The following is a 25463-nucleotide window of genomic DNA, read 5'->3' on the forward strand; positions in this document are numbered from 1 at the left end:
AAGAATTTAATCTGACCTTAGCCAGCAAGACCCTTAACAGCATTTGTATCCTTGCCCTCCCCCTCCACGCACCCCGTCAATAAACCGGGGCTCTGGACGGTCACCCCTGAGCACCTGCAATCCGAGAGAGCAGGCACTAACCAGGAGCGGCGGCTGGTTTCCTAGCAACAGCGACGCGAGCCCGCCCCTTGCCGTCCGCGTCCCTCGCCTACCTCTCTAGCCTGGAAGGGGGCGTGGTCAGCAGTCTCCGGCCCAATAGGAGGGCAGCGGAGGCGGGAGCCCCGGCCGCGTCCGCGTCGCCCGGGAAACCGCTGGGGCCGGCCGGAGCGCGCGATGCCGGGAGCGGAGGAAGCGGACCCGGAGCCCGGCGCCGACCCGCGCCTGCGACTCCTGGGGGCCTACGTGGCCCGGAGCCTGCGGCCGGCCGCCGGCGCCTGGGAGCGCTGCGCGGGCACGGCCGAGGCGGAGCGGCTGCTGCACGCCTTCCTGGGCCGCGAGGATGCGGGGAGGCCGCAGCCGCTGCTGGTGGTGCGGCCCGGGCCGGGGGGCCTGGCGCTGCGACCCGGGCTGGACGCGGGGCCCGAGGCCGGCCCGCCTCGCGCCAAGGGGCTTTTCTTCCTGCGCACCGGGCCGGAGCCGCCGGGGCCCCGCAGCCTCCGCGGCGCCGTGCTGTGCGGGGACGTGCCCGCCGCCCCTCTGAAGCATCTGGCCGCCCTGTTCTCTCAGGTGAGGGTGGGCAGGTTGCGGGGCGCCGGCAGCCACTGGGAGGGGGAGGGGGAGGGGAGGCGGAGCCGGAGGGCGGGGCAGGGGGCGGGGCCAGAGGGGAGGGGCCCCAAGCCCAGAGCCCACGTGCGACCTGGGGGCGAGCTGGGGCCACCTGGGAAGGGCCAGGTCAGAGTGAGAAGCTGAATGGGCTCCGATTTCCTCCGGTCCCGGTCTGGGACCAAGCCAACGTCGAGGGGAGGCTGGAGGCAGGAGGGCCTGGTGGGTCCTGACCATTTCTTAATCCCTCTGTAAACAGGCACAGGGAAAGACAAACAGTGGTGACCAAGGGGTCATCTCTATGGGGTCAGGGAGGTAACGGAAGTGAAAGGCTCTATATACACAGTGCTTACCTACGAGGGGAGTTAAAGGGGGAGGTGGTTTGGTTTTGATTTCACCTCATCCGTGAATACCCAGTGTCAGCCACGTGCCAAGATAAGAAGTTGGGGCATCCATTTGGAAATGTCCAACAGGTGCCCACAGGTGTTTGGAGGGGGGAGGGGTCTGCCCTGAGCTCAGGGAGGAAGATGTCCAGAGTCGTGGATTATAGAGTACTTGTGTGAGGCCACAGGCAAAGCGGGGACAGTGCAGATTTCAGAGAGGGTGCCCAAGGTGAGATTCTTGGGACATTTAGACCTTTCTGGAACGGGAGTAATTTTCCCTGTAAGTTGTGTGTGTGTGTTTGGGGAGGCTGTTTTGTGTGATAGAGGCCATAGGGAATACCAGAAAAACAGAAGACACAATCCTACCCATGAAATTGATCCTCTATTTCAAATACAGTAAAACCTTGGATTGCGAGTAACTTGTTCTGCGAGTGTTCCGCAAGACGAGCAAACATTTCTAATACATTTTAACTCCATAAACGAGCAATGTCTTGCAACATAAGTAGTACGCAACGCGGGTTGTCACATGATCACAAAGAGCCAATGGTTCTTCTCTCTCTCTCTCGTTCTCTCTTTCGCTCACTGTGGGATTGTGGGTGATTGTCAACGCAATGTCACAATTCCCCGACATCCTCAAAAGGAGGCAATAGCAAGTGTCGTTGGATAGGTTCCTTGTTACGGTTGCACAAAAAGAAAAGGATTCCACCGAGCCAATAGATAGCCCTGATTCTGTTAGCGATAGTGAACGTCGTCCTACACAATAACCCTCCTCTCTCTTGTCTCCTTCGCACTCGCCATGAAGGTGTTCAAAGGTAAGTGCAGGGGAATTTGTTTCTTTTTCTTTGTATTATGTATTTTCTTTATTATTTTCTGTTATATTTACAGTATTGCGATTTTTATATGAATATTTTTGGGTTGTGGAACAAATCATCTGAGTTCCCACTCTTTCTTATGGGGAAATTTGCTTTGATATACTCGTGCTTTGGATTACGAGCATGTTTCTGGAACGAATTATGCTCTGCTCGCAAACCAAGGTTTTGCTGTATTGAAAACTCGTACGCCTGGGGTGGAGGTAGAATTTACCTAGAGTTGGCCCCAGTGCTGGAGCCGGGTCCTGGAGGCTCCCTGCTAGGCCAGATGTTAGCCTTTTAGTTGCTTTACCAGGAAGCTCTGGGAAGGGGTTATGGCAGGGAAGGAGCACGGGGGACAGAGTCACCCTCGGGAAGCCCAGAGAAGCTAGGTTTCTCAGTAGATCAGGATGCACTTCAGTCTTTTAACAACCAGCATGGCTTTACTGCTGTGCATTGTCTGAACACCCTCACTACAGAGATCTAAGCTTGGATCAAGTCCCCTTGTGAATGATGATGACAGAAGGAAGTGCCACTGTGATCAGAGGAGAGAGGTATGCATGTGGTCTGAGAGCCACGCTTAGCCTCAGGTGTCGAACTGGCTCCTGAACAGGAAGGAAGGTTAGGGTAAATGGATGTCAAGGTAAGTTTCAAGGGACTGGGAGCAGACTGAGCCAAGGTTCAGACATGGCGCTACACTTAGTACGTGTGGAGGGCAGCGGGTCAATCTCAGAGCACGATCAGGCCCGAGGAAATGTATCCAGCGGGCAAACATAATTGTAAAATAATCCAAGCCCTCAAACATTCCAGAATTTTCATTGGTGCATTGAACGAGATTGGAAACAAACTGAATGTTTATCGACAGGGGACCGGGCAAATGAAGGAAGGTTATATATAATTAAATTATATTAATTAAACGGAAGAGTTGGTAGGGCGCCTGGGTGGCTCAGTTGGTTAAGCGTTGGACTTGGGCTCAGGTCATGATGTCACAGTTCATGAATTTGAGCCCCGCGTCGGGCTCTGTGGTAGCAGCGAAGAGCCCACTTGGGATTCTCGCTCTCTCCTCTCTCTCTCTGCCCTTCCCCCCCTTGTGCTTTCTCTCTCCCTTTCAAAACAAACACATAAACTTTGAAAAAATAAATAAATAAAAGGAATAATTGCTATGGAACAGTCCTTAAGGTAATTTATATTTATTGTGGGGGAAAAAAAACCCACACAAGATAAAATTCACTCTCTCAATAATTTCCAAGTGTACAGGCTGACACCTGTGAACCCCCCACACACTGTTGTGCCGCAAATCCCCGGGAACCCCCACCATCCTGCTTGACTGAAAGCCGGTACGCGCCAAACAAACCCCCAGGTCCACCTTTCCGCGGGCCCTGGCATTCTCCCCACCCACCCCATTCTACTTTCTGTTCCCATGACCTTGACCACTCTGGGTACCTCATGTGAATGGAGTCGTGCAGCATTTAGCTTCTTGTCACTGGCTTACTTCATTTAGCATAATGTCCTCGTGGTTCATCCATGGTTGTAGCAGGTGTCAGAACCGTCTTCCTTTTTAAGGCTGAGTACTATCCCATTTTATGTATACGTCGCCTTTTGTGTATCCATTCACCCATGGAGGGAAGTTCTTTCCCCTCTTGGCTAGTGTGAAGAGTGCTGCGATTTAAGATAATTTTTTTAAGGTGCAGAATTATAGTATAGTATGCTACCATTTCTGCTAAAAAGAAGAAAGAGGGAGGGAGGAGAGAAGGGGGAAGGAAGCAAGGAGGAGGGAAAGTGGGAGGGAGGGAGGATGGAGGGAAAAAAGGAGGGAAGGAAGGAAGGGAAGAAAGGAAGGAAGGAAGGAAGCAGGGAAGGAGGGAGGGAATGAAGGAAGGAAAGGAAGAAAGGAGGGAAGGAAGGAGGGAAGGAGGAAGGTAAGGAAGGAAGGAAAGGAAGGAAGGAGGGAAAGAGAAAGGGAAGGAAGGAGGGAGGGAAGGAAGGAAAGGAAGAAAGGAAGGAAGGACGGAAGGAAGGAGGGAAGGAGGAAGGGAGAGAGGGAGGAAGAAAGAAAAGAAGGAGGGAAGAAAGGAGGGTAGTAAGGAAGGAAAGAGGGAAAGAAGGAGGGAATGAAAGAGGGAACAGAGGAAAAGAGGGAAGAAGGGAGGGAGAGAGGGATGAAGGATGGACAGATTCACTAACAGAGGAATCCACAGGCCCGAGAAACTAGGTGGCTGAGCTGCAGGGGTAGATAGAATGCTTGCTTCGCACTGGGAAGCTTTTGCACTTTCAGATTTTGCACCAGGTAAATGTATTATATGTTTTTAAAATCCAAATAAAATATTTACTTTTAGATTACCTTCAGGCCTTAGCATTTCTTGAAGCCGCTAACAGCCATCCATAGGCCATTCAACCACTGTTCCCTCACATACTTCTTTTACTCGCCCTGCTGATCGAGGGCGGTTACAGCCCCCAGCTCACCTCCTGTCCCCTAAGCCCCTCCTTCCCTCCCAGCGCTCCTGCCCCCTCTCCTCTCCCCCTGTGGGCCAGCTTCACTCCTGGTGGCATACTCCCCTCATCCTCCCACACCCGACTCAGCTCACTCAAGCCAAAGGAGCCCTTGTGGCTGAGAGAAGCCCTCTTGTGTTAGGGGGTGGGTGTGGGGTACGATTCCTCCCAACAAGGGAGGAAGCTATACGTTTTAACATTATTTTGTTACACTAGTACAGGGTTTTAAAAAAATGCATCCAAGGTACGCCTGGGTGGCTCAGTCGGTTGAACGTCCAACTCTCGATTTTGGCTCAGGTCGTGATCCCTGGGTCGTGAGATCGAGCCTGGTGTCAGACTCTGCACTGGGCATGAAGCCTGCTTGGGATTCTCTCTCTCTCTCTCTCTCTCTCTCTCTCTCTCTCTCTCTGCCCCTTCTCTCCTGCTTGAATGTGTGTGCACTCTCTCTCTCTCTCAAAATACATACATGATAGATAGATAATAGATAGATAGATAGATAGATAGATTAAATAAAGTAATTAAAAAAGGCATCCAAGCAATGTTTCTTGGAATTGACAGAATTTAGTAACGAGTTTCCTGCTAGTTTTCTTCCTCCTCCCGGCCACTTCACTCACTGCTGCCAGGTTATTTTCCCCGAGGTCCGAGACTTGGGTGCCATTTTGAAGTTCTGTGTCTGGGGGAGGGAGCGTGGGATGTGGAATCTGATGGGCCTGTGTTCGAATCCCGGTTCTGGGCAATGCATCATTGTCATGTGACCTCTGCGGCCAGGGTCAAACGATCATGCAGGACGGTCATGGAATTTAGAAACAGTACATGAGGACACCCGGAATGGTGTGCTGTGTTGTAGGTTTGCCCTACAGGACAAGAATTCTTGTCCCTCGATACCCCACTGAAAAGCGTCCTCACTCCTCTGACCCCTCCTTGTCACCTGGCCCTAACCCATCCCCGCTGTCCCTGGAGGACTCAGCTGTGTGTCTGTCCCCACAGCCTCTCCATCTCTGAGCCTTCGCTCCTCCTTGCTGCTTCTAGACTCGTGTAGAAAAACCTCCGCTTGGATCTTACGCCATCAGACAAAACCCGCCCTCTCCCGTCTCACTGCTGCGTCATGTACTGACGGCCCTGCCCCCGGCTCACTGTGACTCTTTCCAACATCACTCCTACCTTACCACCTGGCTGCTTCATCAGATGCAGGAAGGATCCTTCCAATAAGCCGGCCTCCGGGGTCCTTGAAACTTCCTCCTCCAACGATGTTGCCTACCTCTCTACTGTGGCTGTTCCCAGACCTCCCATTCCAAACCACCCCCTCAGGATCCCACATCAGGGACCTCTTTCTCCTGTTGCTACAGAAGGACCGTGTGCCGTCCCCGGGTGGCAACCCCAAGACTAAAAGCTCCACCTTTGCTCCGAATCCCGTCCATTCTCGTTTCCTTGAAGAGGTCACGCCAACGACTCTCCCCTCTCTCCTACATTCTTGGTTTTTCCTTCCCCACCAGGTAACTCCCGTCAGACAGGATCCTCATTCCTCCTGGCAGCTCTCGTCCTTTTTTCTGTGGTCCCCTCGACGGCAGAATGCCTGGGATTCGTGTCTGTTCTCGCTGGGCCCCATCTTCTTCCTGTTTTAGCCTGCGGTCACCCCCACGTCGCATGGAAGACAAGGTGAAGAGCTCGTCGGCGTTACCAGGACGCCGGATGCTTCAGCAGTCCTCTTCTGGTTGGACCTGTGAGCGGCCTTTGGCTTTCAGGACACCAGTCTTCTGACGTCGCGATGGCCGCTCCTTTCCATCAATGGCACCTGCCAGCTTCCTAACACTGGAGAGCCCTTGGGCTCACTGCTTGGACACCCCCTCCTCTCTATCTGTCCTCAGATTCTCGGGAGCAGTCATTCACACCCCCCCACCCCAGAGTTTCACAAACCACCTGACTCTGATTTTGCTGTCCCCAGCCTTTGCTTCTCTGAAATCCCAACTGCCATAGCCAGCTACCTTCTGTCTATAATATACGTCCCCCGAGGATCTGCACAGCTCTCTCCCTGTCCTCCCCAGTTTTTGTTTAAATGTGACCTTCTCAGTCAAGCCTGCACCAATCAGTCCATCTGTCACTGTAAACTCTCTTGATCGTCCTCCCCTGCTTTGTTGTTATCCTTTCTTGCAGAACGTTCCGTTGATGGACTGTCTCTCCCCTGAACTTCATGAGCTCAGGAATTCTTGTCTGTTTTGTTCATTGACATACCTTCCCGGCACCTAGAACACGATTAGCATATAGATGGTTAATAAATATTTATTGAATAAATGAAGGAGTAGCTTTTCGTTTCATAGAAAGTTCATGTTCATTATTTTTCTCTCACTCAGAGCCCTCAAAAATCCGGTGCAAGCTCACTTACCAGTTTTTCTTCAGACCGTGTACGTTCAATTATTCTGTGAACCTCTATGGAGTGCTTCCTCTATGCCAGGCCTTATGGAGGACTGTGGGTATAAAAAGACCAGATGAGATACAGTCCCTGCCTCTGAGATCCTAAGAATATTTCTCTTCATTCTCTCTTTCCTCTTGGGCCTTCTGCCCTGGGTCCAAAAGGGTCCTTTCTTTTCTTCCTTTTTTCCTTCCTTCCTTCCTCCCTCCCTCCCTCCCTTCCTTCCTTCCTTTCTTTCTTTTTAATAAATGTCTGTTTATTTTGGGGAGAGAGTGTGTGCGAGTGGGGGAGGGGCAGAGAGAGAGGGGGACAGAGGATCTGAAGCGGGTTCTGCATGGATAGCAAAGAGCCCCATGCAGGGCACAGACTCACAAACTGTGAGGCCATGACCTGAGCTGAAGTTGGATCCTCAACCAACTGAGTCGCCCAGGCACCCCGCTCCCCACCCCCCCAAGCATCCTTTCTCAACATGAATGAGTGGGACTTGATTTGTGATATCTTCTCTGTTGGCACTCCCTGTCCACCTGCTGTTATAAATTCTCAGTTCAGTGATTGTTTCCAGACAGACCAGGCAAGGCTCACCCTCTTCGATTTCACCCGCCAGGTCTAGGTGTCCCATTTCGTAGCCACATGGACTCTGGTCATTCATAGAACCCAACCAGCCATATGAGTTTCTATTGTCATTATTTCCTTGGTTCTTCCTTATCCCATTTCCCGATCATCTGGGTTTCTCTCTCTCTCTCTCTCTCTCTCTCTCTCATCCCTTTCCTTCAGCTGTGAGATGTTCCTAGTAGGTTCTATCAACTACAACTTTTTAAGTTGCTAGTGATCAAAACCTCCACGTGAAGTAGCTAAGAAAATTCTGGAGCGGCTTGATTCAGGAGCTCTAATGATGTCAGAGGACATGGGCTTTTCTCCATCTATAAAGTGTCTTTTCTGCATATTGACCCTATTCTTTTTTTTTTAATTTTTTAATGTTTATTTATTTTAGAGACAGAGCACAAGCAGGGGAGGGGCAGAGAGAGACAGAGAGACAGAATTTGAAGCAGGCTGCAGGCTCTGAGCTGTCAGCACAGAGCCCGATATGGGGCACAAACTCACAGACCGTGAGATCGTGACCTGAGCCGAAGTCGGACGCTCGACCAACTGAGTCACCCAGGCACCCCCATATTGGCCTTATTCTAAGGCTCCATATGTTGGCAAGGTGGCCACAATCGTTCTGGACTCCTAGAAAAGAGAAAACTCTCTTCGTCAAAAAGTTCAGATGCGAGACTTTGGCCTGACTCGCATTGGCTCAGATTTGTTCACATCCCGCCTCTGGACCTAGAAATGAGTACCAAAAAAAGAGGAACCCTACTGGGTGGCCCAAACCAACTAATGTTCACCCTACAGGTAGATTTAAGATCCTCAACTTGGCTTGCTTTTTTAACACGCCCTGGTCATAACACCTGTAGACAGATGGGCTTCCTTACCCACATTCGTCCTATATTTTGACATTTTCAATCGCCTCCTATTCACCCTGCTCATGACGGAGGGGCTCCTGCCCAAGAGTTCTGGGGATGGCCAAGCACACGACATTGGACAGATGATCCTGATGGCGGCTTATCAGTTACCTAGACTCACAGCCCAGAGGAGGAGGTGGGAGAGGACACTGTGTCCCTTGGGAGTTGGGCTTGGGACCACAATGAACAACCACGGGGCTATGGGAGGCAAGCTTGGGGTGGGGGGATCCAGATGGTGGGGTGCCCACCAGCCCCGGTGGGAGGATAGGACTGGCTTGTTTGAGGAAGTCCACTGGCTGGCAGGGGGTCGAAGCCCGCTACTCAGAATTAAGCGGCAACCGCGCCCATCCCCTTGACGAAGACGGCTGTCTGGCCAAGGGGACTCACCTGCAGGTGGGCTCTTCGAGACCCTCCCAGTTTTACCAGACGTCAAGGCAATACACACTGTTGGCTCTTAATAGTAGGCCCTACGGCACGGGGGCCTGCAAAAGGTTGCGGGTGGCCTTCTGGGCCATTCTAAGATAGTCTTTCCTGAAGGCGTCAGAAAAATTCCCACCTTCCCTTCCTGCGTGCTTCCGTTCCAGGTGGTCGTCCCCGTCCTGGCCAATGAGAAGAATCACCGAGGCTGGCCCCACGTGGTATGTCAAGATGTCCAGCGGCACGCCCACGGCCTGCAGGGCGACCTCCTGGTTATCCTGGAGCAGGTGAACGGGAAGACTGTGCTGCCTCTTCCGGCAGGCGCCGACGAAGTGGGGTTTGTGGATTCTGACAGCGACAGTGCGTAAGTACCGCCAGCCTGGCCGTAGGGGCCTCCGAGATAGGGGAGACGCCGGTTTGTCTGAGTGTTTTCTTTACGACTTCTCTGTTCCCGGCTCCGCACACCTCCTGGTTCTGCACGCAAGCCCACCGTCTGCCGTTTGCCAACATCCGCGGACTGCGTGTTTTCCGCGGATTGCCGCCGGTGCCTCTCGCTCCCTGTGCCCGAAGTCCCTGAAGGCCATCACAGCAGCATGGCCCTTTTCTCCCCCACTCAGAATTAGTTCAGGGCCGGGAGCAGCCACACTGATTTGCAGTATTTTGCTCATCAGGACAGCGTCTCATCCTTGGCAAAGACCCAGGTCCGGTCTGGGCAACAGCCGCGCGCATTTACGCGGCACGTAATGTCACAGAACCAGCCTCAGTGGCTCTTGTTACAGTTCGCACCCTCCTCCCCCTGGCAGCTGGAGACTTTTGTCAGATCTCCGGGATTTTTTTCTTTTCCCCCAAACGGACACAAATCTGGCTTTGTTTGAAGTCTATGCCTCTTCGCGTCTGGGTGGGCAGAAAACCCCCAGCCTCTTCTCCTTGGAGGGGGAATGGCTTTCTTTCTGTCCCACGGGGATTGTCTTTTTCCTTTTTCTTTTCAGCCAGCCTGGGTTTCTAAATGATACCTTTTTTATCTTCTATCCAGCACTTCTGTGTGTTTCTGGGAACAGGCCACCTTCCGGTGTGAGTGCCGTCTGCCATATTGCCAGCAGTTTGCAAATGTATTACTGTCAACAGTTGTACGTTCAAGGGCCCGTGATTTGATCTGAAGACTAAGTGTCGCGTGCAATGCCAATGTCCTTTATAATGGGTTTTTGCTATTGGGAAGTAATTTGCTACATATATAATCTGAAGCAATTTCCCAGTTAACTAGAAAACCTAATGTGGCTTAATAAAAGTATTCAATTTTTGAAATAAATAAACTCAAATGACGCTTTCCCTGTTCCTTTTTATATGTTAACATAATAACATTCAGTGTGTGTGTGTGTGTGTGTGTGTAATCATTGCTGGGTTTGTCTCGCTTTGTTCAAATTTGACAATTTCCCGAAAGGCTGGATCACATTTCAGGGAGGTGAGTATCTTTTCCTTTCAATACCTTCTGTAATCACTTGTGACATATCGTTGCTCAGCAAATATGAATTTAATTAAAATAAGCGAAGGTGGGTTTCTGGCGTGAAACACCCAGGCGGTAGATTCTCTTTCTGTGTCGCTTGTGTCCTGGGTTCTTGGCATGAACAGCTGTCTATGAAAGCTTTGTCGAAAGGCCACCAAAATATGTTCTGGACATTTACATCTCTTCCGAAACACCTCTAGCTTTCCTCACTGAAGGATTTTCGAAAAGGTGTAGGAGGGGGAGTGGGGGCCCAGAATGAAATTGCCCATGGCCTTCAGATGGCTGATTCCCTGCCTCGTGGAGGAGGACGGAGCCTACCTCCTCTTGCTGCAGAAGTCAGAGCCAAGACCAACTGTGGAAATTGGCAGAGAGGTAGATGTGGTTCCGGGTTCAGTGTAGAGACCGACCCTCTCCCAGGACGGGCCGGCCTACCAAGGATCGCACTGCTTTGTCAAGTAGGGAGCTTGCTGACATTGGGGGTACTCAGGCAAGGGGTGGACATTCACCCGAATAGCTTCTGTCCAGTGTATTCCTGCACGGACAGAAAGGCTCGGTGGGATTCAGAGTTCTCAAACCTGTCTTCAGGATGTCGGGGAAGCCCCCAACCTTGAATAATTGCGTACGCGTGCACACGTAAGCGTTTTGTCTGTACTTTTTATTGACTGCGGATCCGAGTCTGTCATCCAACGGAAGTGAACAAAGCCTGGATTCAGTGGAATTTCCCACCTATCTTTGAAAGACTTGGAATTCTGTTTTGGGGACACCTGGAGTTACTTCCAGTAGACCCGGGAGATTTGTCGTGTCTTCCACAGCTTGGATTGCACAGAGAAGTCAGTCATCTATGCCATTGAGTCCGCTGTAATCCAGTGGAGCCGCCGGGTCCAGGGGGTGCTCAAGAGAGAGTCTTCCCAGCCCCTCCTACAAGGGGAGAACCCCACCCCTAGGACGGAGTTGGAGTTCTGGAAGAGCAGGTAGGCGCATGCTCAAATCCTGGGGCGTAGATGTCTTACCGGGGATGATGGTGGCCTGGGGGGAAGGGGCAGCCACTGAGTCTGGTCCCACCCCCGGGGACTTTTCACCACTGGTTGGGTCAACACAGGTGTCCCAAGCGCGGGAAAATGCTTAGCTGTCTTTCCTTTCTTGAGCTATGATCTGTCTACCGGCTGACATTTCTTCAAAGGTGCTTTCAACCAAATATAAAACTAATGAACCCTCTGTCACGTTTTGTCTTCTACTCCTCTATCCCCTCCTCCGTGGACAGTCGAAGCCATATGCACACTTCTTGTTAAAGATCTGGGGTTCTGGCCATTGGCTGCCTGCAAAACGGCCTTTCCTAGGGCCCAGTCAGTCATCCGGAGGGCTGGAAATCCCATCCTCCAGGGCGTCCCAGCCCCTGAGGGATTCTGGAAAGACCTGACTAGTGCTCCCACTCCTTCCCCCTCCGGCTCTCCTGTTTCCCTGCTTCTGTTTATTGCCGTGCCGAGTACTCCTTCACTGAAAAGGAGACAGAAAGATGTTTGAGGCAGACGCCCCTGTTCTCGCCTTGAACGAGAGTGTCCCTGTCACGTGGCCAGGCGTACCGGTAGGGCTCCGGCCCTCTGTGTGCCCCAGCGCTGAGACGCCCCATCCTCTTGCCTCGTCACTGACCGTTCCTCTGACCTGCTGACGGGCCCTTCTCCGGCAGCTGTGTTCTGACGACACCCCCCGCACCCCGCCTTCCAGACCTTACTGCAAGAGCTAATGACCTCCAGCTGCCGAGATGAGCCGCCAGATGGTCACAGCAGTGTTCGCTGCCGTTACCTCCCGGAGCTGCCCCTTTGAACCCGCGTCCCCGACCCAGGCTTTTGCCCTCACTGTTCCAGGAACAGATGCCCCGCTCTGTGGGGCTGGCTCCGGCCTGTGTGCAAGCACCCGGAGGCAGGGCCCCTCTGTGTCCGAGGGGGGGGGTCATCACAGTGTGACTTGCATTTCGCGATGTCGGCCCGGACTCACCCCTCTCCACGGTGTTGTAGGGCTGAAGATCTGGAACACATTTACAACCAACTGAGAGCGATAAAGGTGAGGGGCATGGCCAGGCTCCTGGACAGAGTCCACAGCAGCTACTTCCCAGCTTTCCAAGCCATGTGCAGAGATGTCGTAGCAGGTGAGGACGCGCGAGTATTTTCGTCAACACGCTGGCGTCGCATTTCTTGTTTAGTGCTGAATTGTCTTCTCCCTCTGCAGTTTTCCGGTCTCTGAAACCCTCCCACCCGACACGGTCTAGCTTGGTGATGAGAGTGCCAAATCTAGAAGCAGGAAAGCAGATACCTTGTGGTCTGTTTGCGTTGCCAAGGCTCTGTGACCCCGGCAAAGTCACCTAACCTCTCTGAGCTTTAGTGCGGAGCGCGGTTGTGGCGCCCGCACTCCCCGCGGAGGCTTCCCTGGGCCGCTGGGGGATGACACAGTGGAAGTGCTCTCTGACCATGTTGTACTGTGCATGTGCATGTTGTGACCTCTCACCTCTGGATTCCAAGTCCCTCCGCCCCTAGCTCCTTGGAAGAAGTCTCTGTTCCATTTCGAGCTCCGTTCTGCTTTTTTTCTGTTCCTGCTGTCGGATGGGACTGGCCATCGGAGCCCCAGACAAGATCGGCCCCTGTCAAAATTGCAGTTAGCAAAGTCTATGATTAGAAGTAGGTAAATTTTTCTCGGGGCTCCCTCTCCCGCCGTCTGTACCCTTTGCTTCTTTCCTCCCTCCTATCAAACCTCCTCCCGCTAGCTCTTCAGCATGGTAGGTCAGAATGTGCTTTTGAAGGCGTCCGTAATTTCATGTGATTCAAGCTTAATTCAAGTGGTGGTTTTTCAAACGTTTTTTTTCCTCGATCAGAACTCTTTCTTCAAGTACAATCTACGGAAGTCCACAATGTAAAACTAACCAAGCTACATTTGCTCTGTTAAAGAGGGGAGCGTCCTGTGTCCAGACCCCACTGGTCTACCCCTGCCCCACCATCTCAGCCCCACGGCGTGGGGTTTGGAAACCACTCAGCTCAAGGAATAAAGGTCCCAGTGGTGGGGGTTCCGATATGTGCTAACTAACAGAGGAGAGTGGCCGTAAGTGACTAGTCTTTGAGGTCCTTTTGGGCCCTAAAATATTATCACAGACATCACTCTGCCAACACATAAAGCTGGCTTGGAACAAGATCCCTCGTGGGGGCCCCCGATTATTGCTTCTCAGAGAGGTTTTGTGTCCCAGAGGAACCAGCCATTGTTCCCAAGTTATACTGTAGTTCAGATGGGACAGGTGTCCCCAAAAGTGGATGCGTGCCACCACCACTGTGATTGTGGGAGACGTATGGACAGGTATGTTTGAAAGCGTGTTAAACGGTTGGGGCCGCTGGGTGGCTCAGTCGGTGAAGCGTCCGACTTCCGCTCAGGTCATGATCTCATGAGTTCGAGCCCCACGTCAGGCTATGAACTGACATCTTAGAGCCTGGATCCTGCTTCGGATTCTGTGTCTCCCTCTCTCTCTGTTCCTCCCTTGCTCATGCTCTGTCTCTCTCTCTCTCCTTCAAAAATAAAAACATGAAAAAAAAATTTTTTTTTAATTTTTTTAACGTTTATTTATTTTTGAGACAGAGAGAGACAGAGCATGAATGGGGGAGGGGCAGAGAGAGAGGGAGACACAGAATCGGAAGCAGGCTCCAGGCTCTGAGCCATCAGCCCAGAGCCCGACGCGGGGCTCGAACTCACGGACCGTGAGATCGTGACCTGAGCTGAAGTCGGACGCTTAACCGACTGCGCCACCCAGGCGCCCCGAAAAAAAATTTAAGTGTGTCAAAGGGCAACTGCTTTTGGCAAGTGATGCCAGTTTTCTGTTTGTGGTAGTGATTCAAAGTTTTCGTCTAATATTTTATTCAGGTTAAAATGTGCATCAACTTTGAGAAAAGCACTCAGTAAGGAATATTACAGGTTGTATGCAGGCACGACAGCTACCATAAAGGAGACCTGCAAATGACTGACGTTCGGGGCCCTGAAATAAAATGACACGCGCTAAAAGTATATTTACGAGTCCGTTATTTAGAGCCCCAAATATATTTTTCACATTAATAGATTAATAGACTATAATCATTCTGCTTGATTAATAGTTATAAAAGATTTGGTTTCCCGGGTGGGCTTCAGAAAGCTCTTTGCAGTCGAGTAAATGCTGGCAATGAGAAGAAAGGAGAAAAAAACAATACCGTCATCATGATCACGGATAAACACGACAGCAAAATTAGAAATCCTTGAAACATATGTAACTCAATTCTGATGATGCAAGAAAAGGAATTTTGATTATAGGAGTTAGGCAAAGACTTGGTCAGAAATTTTGATGGGGTCTTCTGAGAATAAAAAGATTTTAGAGGGGCGCCTGGCTGGCCCCGTCGGTAGAGCGCGTGACTAGATCTGGGGGTCGTGAGCTCCAGCCTCACATTGGGTGTAGAGGTTACTTAAAAATAAAATCTTTAAAAAATTTTTTAAAAGATTTTGGAGGCTGGCAATTAGTTTTCCCATTTCCGATTTAATTTCAGAGCATCTTTCTTTTTTTTTTAATTTTTAAGATGTTTTTATTTATTTTTGACAGAGAGACAGAGCGAGTGGGAGAGGGGCAGAGAGAGAGAGGGAGAGGGAGACACAGAATCTGAAGCAGGCTCCAGGCTCTGAGCTGTCAGCACAGAGCCCGACGCGGGGCTCGAACTCACAGACCGCGAGATCACAACCTGAGCTGAAGTTGGACGCTTAACTGACTGAGCCACCCAGGCACCCCAAAGAGCATCTGTCTTTCTTGAACCTAAAGAGACCCACTATGAATGTTAGTCGTCTTAGTCATGAGCAGGGTAGTTCTTGGGCTCACTGATGGACTGAAGAGAAGGAGAGGAAAAGAAACATTCCTGGATCAGTGGGCGCAAATTGGAAAACGATGCAAAGAGGGGAGTTAAAGGAGTGGAGAAACAGTGTGGAACAAGATTGTCAGCAGTGGAAGGAAACCTTGGGAAAAAAGGAAGCCAACAGGTCCCTGCAGGAGCATTCTAGTCTCTGGCCACCAGGGGCAGGATTGGCATAGTACAGCCTGGTCACCAGTCCGGCTCTTTGTTGGTGGCAATGTGTGCAGGTCAGTGGCCAGAGGTGGGCTGGAGCCAATGGGGACTGGCCATCAGGTTCTTGAGAACCTGCTGTCTGCAACTCTTTTCAATCCCCCCTCCCAACACTCAGAAAAGTCGAGCTGGTAGCTTGAAATCCGACATGGTGGGAATGTCAGCGGTATCTATGCCATGGAAATTGGCAAGTGCTACACGTAACAAAGGCTTTGGTCCCAGAAGAGCCTGTTATGACTGAGCTGCTTCTGTTTCACCCACCTTTGTTCATTTCTTTCTTCATCTGCCTTGTGAGCTAAGTTGTGACCACGCCCTGGACTGGACGAGCCAACCCTCAAATACCGTGCTCTTAAAAATCAGGGGAATGCCTATTTATGTGATTAAAGAAAGGTTTGCTTTTTTTGGGGGGGGTGGGGGGAAGGTATCGTAAAGAGAAAGCTTCTCTGGCCCGATGTCCTCAGCCTCCTTCCTCCCCATGTGTCTGAACACTAGGGCATGTGCCCATTAGCATGGCTGCTGGAGCTGCGTCTCCCCCACCCCCACACGGCGGTTTTGATGTTCTCACCAACCCCTCCCATCAACTTACTGTGATATTTGACTTTCAACCATTCGACGCACACACGACTTCCCGTTGGAGATATAAAGTGCAAACGTACACGCATTGCAAACTCCTGGCGGGGTGAGCCCCGCGGCCATCAAGCCAGGGTTCAGACCCACAAACCTGGGGTGATCTTGCTTTTGTTCCGCTATAACCGTGGGAAGAAGACCCTAGGCATGGTGGGCAGGTCTTAATTTCTTCACTCGTGATGGGAGAGTAACGAAGCTCCTGCCCGGGGTCTGCTATGAGATGGGATACGTCTAGTGAATGGATCAGTGCCTGGCACACGGAACCTTCACTAAACAGGTACATTTTGGGTTTCCTTTAGGATGAATGAGTGCAGAGCCTGTAAGATAACAAAGGCCATGATCACCCATCATAGCGCCTGATTATCTGCCCAGGAAAGAACTTTATAAATGGCCCATCCCGGGATACTTTGCTCAGTGGGCTTCTTCACTGCCTCTGTGGTGATATGCAGTTAGTCCCCCACCCACTGGGTTTCTTACTTTCCCCTCTCTCCATCACCACAAGGTGACTAGTGAAAGGCACCTATCTTTCCTTGGCTGTGGTCAAAGGAAGTGGTGGGGAGATTTTCCTGGCTTTGAGATCCAGCAGAACCCCGCCATCATCAGTCTGTGTTATTTCTCTCTCCCCACCTGCCTCCCCCTCGGTACGGGCTCAGTGAGATACTTGATTAGCAAAATGTTTATCAGGGACGTCACCTTTCCTGGGACACTCCCCTTGTGCTGCCTACAGACCTTCGCAAGAATTCTTTAAATTAGCTCCTGTTCCGCCTCTTTCTGAGGTTAGAGCGACTCGCCGTGCCCAAGGTCACACATCAGGGAAGCGTCTGGGTCGGCATTTGGAGGCAGATCTTTCTGACTCTAAAACTTGTCCTTCCGATCATCTACTTTGTATGGCGTTGGCCAGCAGCAAAGTATCTTCTCCACACAGGGCACCGGACTGGGGCCAGCAGAGCCAGGGAGGTGTCCAGATACGGGACTTTTGTAAGAGAGACTCCTCAGACCATTATTTCAGCTGTCCAGAGCTCTCCAGGTCTCAGTGTTTCCTCAAAAGAGCTGGAAAGTTTGGGATGCCTGGGTGGCTCAAGTCAGTTAAGGATCCGACTCTTGATTTCGGCTCAGGTCATGATCTTATGGTTCGTGAGATCGAGCCCCGCGTCGGGCTCTGCGCTGACAGCACGGAGCCTGCTTGGGATTCTCTGTCTCTGTCTCCCCGCCCCACCCCCGCCATCTCTCTGCCCCTCCCCCACTTGTGCTCTATCCCTCTCTCAAAATAAATTAAAAAATAAAAATTAAAAAAAAAGAGCTAGAAAGTTCTCGGGGACCAGCTTCCTCTGCTCTCCTCCTAGTTTAAGCAGAAATGGCAGCCACCGCTCCCCGGAAGCTTCCGTCCCAGGCACCAGGGCTCCACTCGGTAGGCATGAGCCCCAAGCGGGGAAGGTGACCATCTCCAATCCCTTCCAGCTCTGACAGAGGCGCAGGACATCCGGACACACCTGATGCCACTCTCCCGCCACCTGGAGATCCTCGAGAGCCTGGAGTTTCCGGAGGTGAAACCACGGCTACGGCCTCTGCTCCACGTGGTGTGTCTGATCTGGGCCACGTGCGGGTCCTACCGCTCCCCAGGGCGGCTCACGGTGCTGCTCCAGGAAATCTGCAATCTCCTCATCCAGCAGGTTAGCCGTCGGGGCTCCTGACAACCTCCCCCCCCACCCCCGCCAGGGGCTGGCTGGCACCGGGTCACAGGGAAGAGGAGAGGGTGCGTTTCCTTCAGGGCAGGGAAATCATTCAAGTCCGGAGGAGTCTCACACTTAAATTGTGTTACTGTCACCGCCAGTAACTCCCAAAGGTGTTCTCAGTAGTGCTAGAATCCTTGGGAGGACCGGTCTTCCTTTCCCCTCTGCCCAAGTCCCGGGGTCAGGCACAGGGTGGGTGTGGTGAGTCTTGACCTCCTTAATGATCAGTGCCCAGGGTCAACAGGGAAGCCCAACACTTAAGAATGCTGCCCCGAGAGCCAGGCGTCCTTGTGCCTAATTCTGAGTCACCACTGGTTAGCCGTGTGTGCCTGGGCAAGTGACGTATCTGCTCTGTGCCTCACATTCCCCACTGTGCAATGGGAAAAAGCAGAGGACCTGTCTCAAAGGGCGGCCAGATGGCCACATCCCACATGCTCATGCCCTGCACGTGCTATGAACTCAGGGCCTGTGAGCTACAAAGAAACAGCTTCTTGGACCACATAGTCCATACTCCTCCTCGGGGCCTCTTGGAACACCAGCCAGCACAGCATAAACCTCAGGAGTCTGTGTGTCAACAGAACAAGGGGCCTTAATGAGGCTTCGGGGATCTGTCTCCCAAATTGGCTTCTTTTACCTCTAATGAACATATATAAAGAGTAACTCGTAACAACTAACATCTACGGAGAACGTTGCTGCCTACCAGTGCTGTGACATCCAAGACCTCAGCCATTTTTGGATGGACCCTGTGAGATGGGCAGGGAGAGCCTTATTAATTTCTTATTAATATTTAAAGATGTGAGCTAAGGCTCGAGGAGGTCAACTGAGTCGCCAAAGGTCCCCCAATCCAGGACCAGAAGTCAGTTGTTTGGCTCCCAGGTCAGCACCCTTCCATCACAGCATTTTTGTAAGACTTTTCCGGTTGAAAGTATAAGAAAGCCCAATCCAAACCAGCCTCAACAGAACAACTAGCATGACTTACTGGTTTGTGTACTTCAAAGGCCCAAGATAAGGCTGGCTCCAGCCCTGGCCGACAGGAAGGCTAAGATAACATCACCAGGACGAGGGTACCTTTGACACGCCCTGTGGTGGCGAAGGCGGCTGTCATACAGCTTAAGCATCACAGCTGTACAGGATCGAGGCTCTTAGAGACAGGGGAATACTTATGGTTCAAAGAATTCTTGCTTTTGAATTACTTTACTATAGAAAGCCAACTAGTCACGAGAGAATCCCCCAGGAAAGAGCACCTTTCCCAGCCCAAGCTGGCCCAACAGAAGTTTGCCATGGCTCCTTTACGCACCCGTCTGTCCCTGAGCCAATCGTGGATGGTTTGGCTTGAGCCCAGGCCCCAGTCCACTGGTAGAACGGAGGATGGGGTCAGAGGTTTCCTACAGCATGCTTCTGGAAAGTATGGCGGGCGGTTATTGAGATCAGAGTTGGGACATGGACAAACACCGTAGGGTGTCCTGCACCGTGTGCAGGCTCCGTGACAACCATCTGTTTGCGTTCCAGGCTTCTAATTATCTCAACCCAGAAGGCCTCCTGAGAAGTGAGGTGGAAGAAAGTCAGAGAAAACTGCAAGTGGTCATGGACACCTTGAACTTCTTCAAGCAGATGTTTCAGGACAGAAGAGAGAATCTCCATACTTACTTCAAAGAGAACCAGGAAGTCAAGGAGTGGGATTTCCAGTCTTCCTTGGTCTTTGTGCGACTGGATGGCTTCCTGGGGAGACTGCTCCTGGTGCAGGTGAGTGTCCTTGTTCACATCAGGCTCCCAGCTCCATACAGGGGTGAGCCATCCAGGGATCCGAAATCAGAGTAGGAAAAGGACCAAAGCAGCACGGTGGCCAATCCTCCATTGGTTGGAAGAACCCATAATAAGAGTCAATAAATATCTTGTTTGATATTTTCATGTGATGGTGGTTCTGGTCGCAGTGGAGGCAACTCTGATCATAGACTCGTTTGGGGGAAAGGCCAACCAATTGAGTTGGTTTTCAAATTACCCATAATCTTCAAACTTTGTTTCAAATAAATTCTTGCTAGAAATTCCACGGGCGAAATGCAACTGAACTGATCTAGATGCAGTTAGCCATGCTCAACAAATCCACTCCTTTGAACTTCTCCTTTTCCATGCTCCCACCCTCAAGGTGGCTGCCAGAATCATAAGACTAGCGAATCCCTGTGCAAAAGACGTAGGACTTTTGGCTCAAAGTTGTGGCTCCACCCCCTCCCTCCCCCCACACCCCCCTCCCCCAGCAATGATTTAAAAGTTCATGTGAATGTTAGTTTAAGGGCCAGGGTGAGAAGACAGGAGACTTTTGCTTTTGATGGTTTTTATTCCTCAGAATTTAATGTGGTTAGCAGGTGTTTTCACACTTGATGGCTCGATATTTGCTGACTGAACTTTGCAATGGACGTCATCAAATGAAATACGGACTTATTTGAGAAATTCAGGGTCAGGATTAGGACAATGACCAAGGGGACCGAGAGGGAGTCAGAATCATGTTTCCATCTATGATCCGCACAGATCTGAGAATGCAGAGGTGGGGTGGGGTGGGGGGGATCAGTTGGGAAGAGGTGCACCCTACAGTTTGTAGGATAATGGCACAGTTTGTAGTGGCACCCTACGGTGTGTAGGATAATGAGGACAAGACAGTATGGGATTGAATCCATGCATTCCAATTCAAGAAGCATTGTCCCAGCCCCGCCATGCACCAGGCACCGAGCTGCGAACTGGGGATACCATGGTGACTGGAAAGATGGCTTTGTCTACAAGAAGCCTGTGGACCAGTAGCCATAGCTCAGGAGAAGGTAGACAGACTGATGGATGAGATCCAAGGACAGAAAGACAACAGAATCTGGGAATGTCGTTGAGGTGTATTAAATGCCACGATAGAAGCGAAATCGGGGTGTTCCTGGGAGCAGGAAAGAAGGGCTCCCTAACCCAGAGGGGACTCTGAGAAAGCGGGCAGCACACGAGGAAATACATTTTGAAACTGGAGTGGGAATTCTCCAGGGAAAGAAGGGGAAGGCCACAGAGACAGAGAAAACGTATACGTGAGAAAACCAGAAGCCAGATCTCGCGAAAGGCGCATCCTAAATGCTTCACCCGATCGCGGAGACTGCAAATAATCGACATTAGCTTTATCCCAAATGCCTCCTCCTCCCGCAGCCTCTGGAGCTCTCCCTCTAGTCTCTAACCCCGTCCCTGCTTGAGCCCAGGTGACAGACAGTCACCAACCTGCCTCTGCAGTCAGAGCGACTGCGGGGCGGGGCCTCGGCCCTGTGCACACATGCTCATGATGTGACTTTGCATATAGACAGCTATTCTAACATGAGGGCGGCTAATCTGCGGGGTGTATTCAGTAAATACAAGCACTGATGGCCACCCATCTCCCCGGAGTCATTACCCTCACGAGAGTGCTCACAGCTGCTCTTTCCCTCCGAATCAAGGGCACGGAGGCATAAAAAGCAGTTGCCCCAATTTAATTAGGGGATGGCTTGAATGTCACCGTTCTCGGCCTTTCTGTGGCTCCCTCTCTCGAGTTTCCTGTCCTTCGAGATGGTTTACTTCTCAGCCCTTACCTCAGACCCCAGCATTTCTTTTCTCTGCTGCCTTGCCTCTTCCTCCCCTTTCTACCTGTCCCCTTCCCCTCCTCTTTTGTCATCTTTCTTTCTCTCTTTCCCTTCCTTCCTTTTTCTCTTTCTCATTCCCTTCCTTCTTTTTTCTTTCTTTCTCTTTCCCTTTCTTCCTTTCTTCTCTCTTTCCCATCCTTCCCTTTCTTCTTCTTTTCTTTCTCTTTCCCTTCTTCCTTCCCCATTCTTTCTCTTTCCCTTTCTCTTTTCCTTCTTTCCTCTGTCTTCTTTCTCTTTCCCATCCTTCCTTCCTTTTCTCTTTCTTGCTCTTTCTCTCTTTCTCCCTCCCTTTTCTGTTTTCCTCACCTCATTGTTCGCCCTACATTTCCGTGATCTTCCCAATCCTGTGGCTGCCCCCCCTTCCCCCAGGCCAGTGTTTGCTCCCCTCCTCCCGGTTTCATCTCCCAAATGTTGGCTCTCACTCCTCCCTGTGCCCTCCGGCTCCCCTGTCGCCCCCCTACCCGTCTCAGCACAGAGGACACGGAGTTATTGATCTTCCGGGAGCATATTTCATGTGGCCCTTTAGTTAACATTCCGTGTATCTCTGTGATCAATGCCTGTTTGAAATGGGATTAATCTGCTTCTCTCCAGCAAGAATTAGCATGAACCTCGCCTTATTCATCTTGCCGTTCTAATAATGCAGCTGCCGAGATGTGGGTGTCTGCCATTAATAAACGCACGCAGCCAAGTTAAAAAAATGACACCAATACCTTTACTCTTCGGCACGCTCACGTCCAGGGTTATGTTGTAAAAGGGCCTGTTTTTCATCTCCGTCGTTCCCTTGGATTTCTTTTCCCCTCTGATTTGTATGGCTTTCCCTCCCTCGCCTTTTGCACAAGAAAGTCTCCTTGTGCAGATGGACTCTTCCCTCTGGGCTCCTGCTGGAGCAAAAAATGGGGGCAGGGCGAGGAGGGGGCTGCCGGGCAGGAGCCTGTGTGTGCCGTGTGCCGAGCACCGCTCAGCAGGCAGAGTGATTGGGTTCGTAGGGCACCGCGCCTTCCCCCGCCTCCCCATCACAGCCAGGATACAGCTCATCTCGGATAGAGCCGAGCCTGGGGGAACGAAAGGAAGAAGAGGAAAATGAAGAACAAACCTGTTTCTAGAGCCTGAATCCTTCTCTGGCCCGCAGCCTACATTCAGCAGGAGCCTAGGTGCGTTGAGGGCAACGCACAAATTCACTTGCCCAGGGTTCACACGGCTCCGGGAGGTTTGGCTGCAATTTGTAGCCAGGGGCGTCTTGTCTTTCCACCAAAGTTGTGAATCTCCTGGGGGGAGATCTCAAGGTCCTATCCCTCTGTCCTGCCCCCCTATTCCCCAGGGTTTTGTGTTTTCCTTCTGCCCTCAGACACCCAACTCTGCCTTTTTAGACCCTATTTCTACCACCTGGTTCCTAGGCCTTTTTTTTTTTTTCCAAAATAAGTCATTTGGGTAAAATTATATCCCTCCCCCCCGTCCACGAGGGGGCCTTATTTATTTGACTTTATGACTCACTAAGGAACTCCCAAAAGTACATAAAATCTTTGCAACTCCAACAGTCAAAAGTCAAAGGGAAGAAGAGGGGTTCAGCTGCCTCCTGATCCCCTCACCCTGCCTTCCTGCTTGCCTTACCAGTGCGCACGCGCGTGCCCCCCACCACGTGAATGCACGCTGCACACACCCACGCCACGTGCACACACACACACACACACACACACACACACACACACACCCCACACTGAGCTCATTTTGTGCCCTAGTCAGTAGATGATGCAGACCACCCCCGCCCCCACCCGCCACCTTCCGTTCTGTCTCTGCCTGCAGCCTCTTCCCTACAAACAATGCCCTGAGCAGCTTGGAGAGAACCCTCATTTCTTTCATTATAAAATTGCTGCAAAGCTGGGATTCACTTGGAGACAAAATGATTTCCTGCTGAGGCTTTCTGCGAGGTGATTAGCGGGGAGAGAGGTAATCAGCTGACCTAATATGCACTGCATTCCCTTCCCTCCTTCCCCCATCGGTGGCCGGGCTGCTGCCTCCTTCACTGGGGTCTAATTGGGGCGGCTTCCCTCTCAGCCTGGCCTGGGCATGTGGCCACGCAGGAGACCATTAGCCGCGTAACGTCGGCCACCATTCGAAAGGTAAAGAAAACAGTCTTTTTCCCCACGACCTTCTCCGAACGCCTGCTTTGTGCTCTCTCTTAATGAATTCTGAAGACATTTCCTTGCAGATGGGTGGTGTCCCCTCTTGGTGGAGGACAGGCTTGTGTGCGTGGGGATAGCCACGATCCCCGACTTTGTCGCCATGCCTCGCGGGGCCAGGGCACAAACGGAGCTCTCCCCCGGCACCCCATTAGAGGTTGCCCCGTTGCTCCAAAGAATAGGACCCAATCTGCCAGTCGGTTGCCGGGGACCCCATGGTCTTTTTGGGATCCGGCTGGGAGGGAGCAGCGGTCCATCCGCCGTTAGACATCTCTTACCCACCAACCCGATCTAATGACATCAGCGAGATGGTAATTAACGACAGCGGCTTCTGTGGATGGAAGTCACTCCAAAGCACTTCCCGTGGAACACTCGGTAACCCCACGGCAAATCAGGTGTTAGCCAACCCTTTTGCAGGTTAGGAGAGTGAGGTTTAATTAGGGTCTTGCTTTAAGCCGCGTGGGTAGGGAGTGGCAGCCGGGTTGTGTGGACCCAGGGACTTGGGGTCCTGGATCCTCAGCTCTTTCCATGATGCCTGTGCTCCTGAGGTCGACGTTTTCAGCCAGTACAGAGCAGAGTGAATTTCCTGTGTGTACTGGTGGGATGAATAAAAATGGATATGCTGAAAATATTATTTAAGCCTCATTTTGGTTTTAACTGCCTTTTATCTGTTTCATGAGGACTTCTCAATAACGAAAAGGACTTGCATTCAAATATTTTGAGAATCAACGACGTGGAAACCATCGTTAGGATGAATCAGTTTCCACAGTTGGGAGACGATTTTCCACCCGATTCAGGAATCGTCTCTACAGTGCCCCTGATCTCAAACCTCTACTAAAATCTATGCCGTGATGGGGAGCTCACTATCTCTCTTGGCATTCCATTCTATAGTCGGGTATTTCTGGGTATTAGACGGTTCTGTTTTATGAAGTGGAACCATGTGGAATTGCCAAAATGGCCAAGTGCAAGTCATTTTATACGTTCAGCCCACGAGTTGAGACCAAAACTACTACTTTTGCCCTGTTCACTCATCTGCCTTATTTCTGCCCTCACAGTAGGACCAGGCTAGGTTCTGCCTCGTATTTGACCAAGGCCCTTTTAAACGCACATTTAAAGGCACGAACGTTTAAAGGCACATTTCTGCCTTGAATTCCTTCAGCGTCTAGGACCCTTCCAGGGGCTGAAGGTACAGTGGTACCTCTGGGACCCAAGACCATGCTTCAAGTATTCTTGAGAACAAAACAGTACAACTAAATGACCATCTGGTTTTCCGATGTAACCAAACATACCCAGATCCGTCTGTCTTTTAACATGGATCCAGAGCATCTTCCCAAAACTTGAAACTGACTTCCACGGGATTACGAAAGATGGGTACCCAGGTGACATTCCACAGCACACGTACGTTTTCCCCCACTTGACTGATCACAGCTAAGCACAACTTGTTGAATGGACATGAATTGCGATCTAAGTCAATTTCATTTAAATCAGATTCTTTTCTGTTCTCCTGCGGATATATAAAATTGAAACGTGTTTTTAAGTAAAGACTGCCCCATTTCCCACCAGTAGAGGCAAGACCCCCTGGTCTGGGTGACGTCTTCCTTTCCTCAGCTGGTTCTTTCCTCTTCTCTCCTCCCGGACTTGAGCTGCTCGCCAACAGCCATGCCTGAGCATAGCAAGCAAAACGGGGGTGGAGGGGGGGTTAGATGGGCTGCCCCAGGCTGCCAGGTGCCCTCCTGGCAACGTGGGGCAAACCAGTCCCGTCTCACCACTTCCCGGTGGCTCTGTCACTGCCGTTGGACATGGCGTCCCAGGAAGGGAAGGGAGTCGAGCAGCCTCTCGCCAGCCTGATGGCAGTGGCCATTGGCAGTGGGGATTTCCC

General features: G+C 51.5%; 1 protein-coding gene across 1 annotated transcript in view; it reads left to right on the forward strand.

Moving 5' to 3' along the window:
• The first annotated feature begins 327 nt into the window (after window positions 1-327).
• DNAH9 (dynein axonemal heavy chain 9) overlaps window positions 328-25463 on the forward strand; it is a 332476-nt gene continuing 307340 nt past the window's right edge. Inside the window, exons 1-6 of the mRNA XM_042967844.1 lie at window positions 328-726; window positions 8977-9173; window positions 11123-11281; window positions 12323-12453; window positions 17504-17715; window positions 19285-19518. Coding sequence (XP_042823778.1) covers window positions 334-726; window positions 8977-9173; window positions 11123-11281; window positions 12323-12453; window positions 17504-17715; window positions 19285-19518 — 1326 coding nt within the window. The 5' untranslated portion in view covers window positions 328-333. The remainder of the gene's footprint in view (window positions 727-8976; window positions 9174-11122; window positions 11282-12322; window positions 12454-17503; window positions 17716-19284; window positions 19519-25463) is intronic.

Source organism: Panthera tigris, chromosome E1, assembly GCF_018350195.1.
Source record: "Panthera tigris isolate Pti1 chromosome E1, P.tigris_Pti1_mat1.1, whole genome shotgun sequence".
NCBI lineage: Eukaryota > Metazoa > Chordata > Mammalia > Carnivora > Felidae > Panthera > Panthera tigris.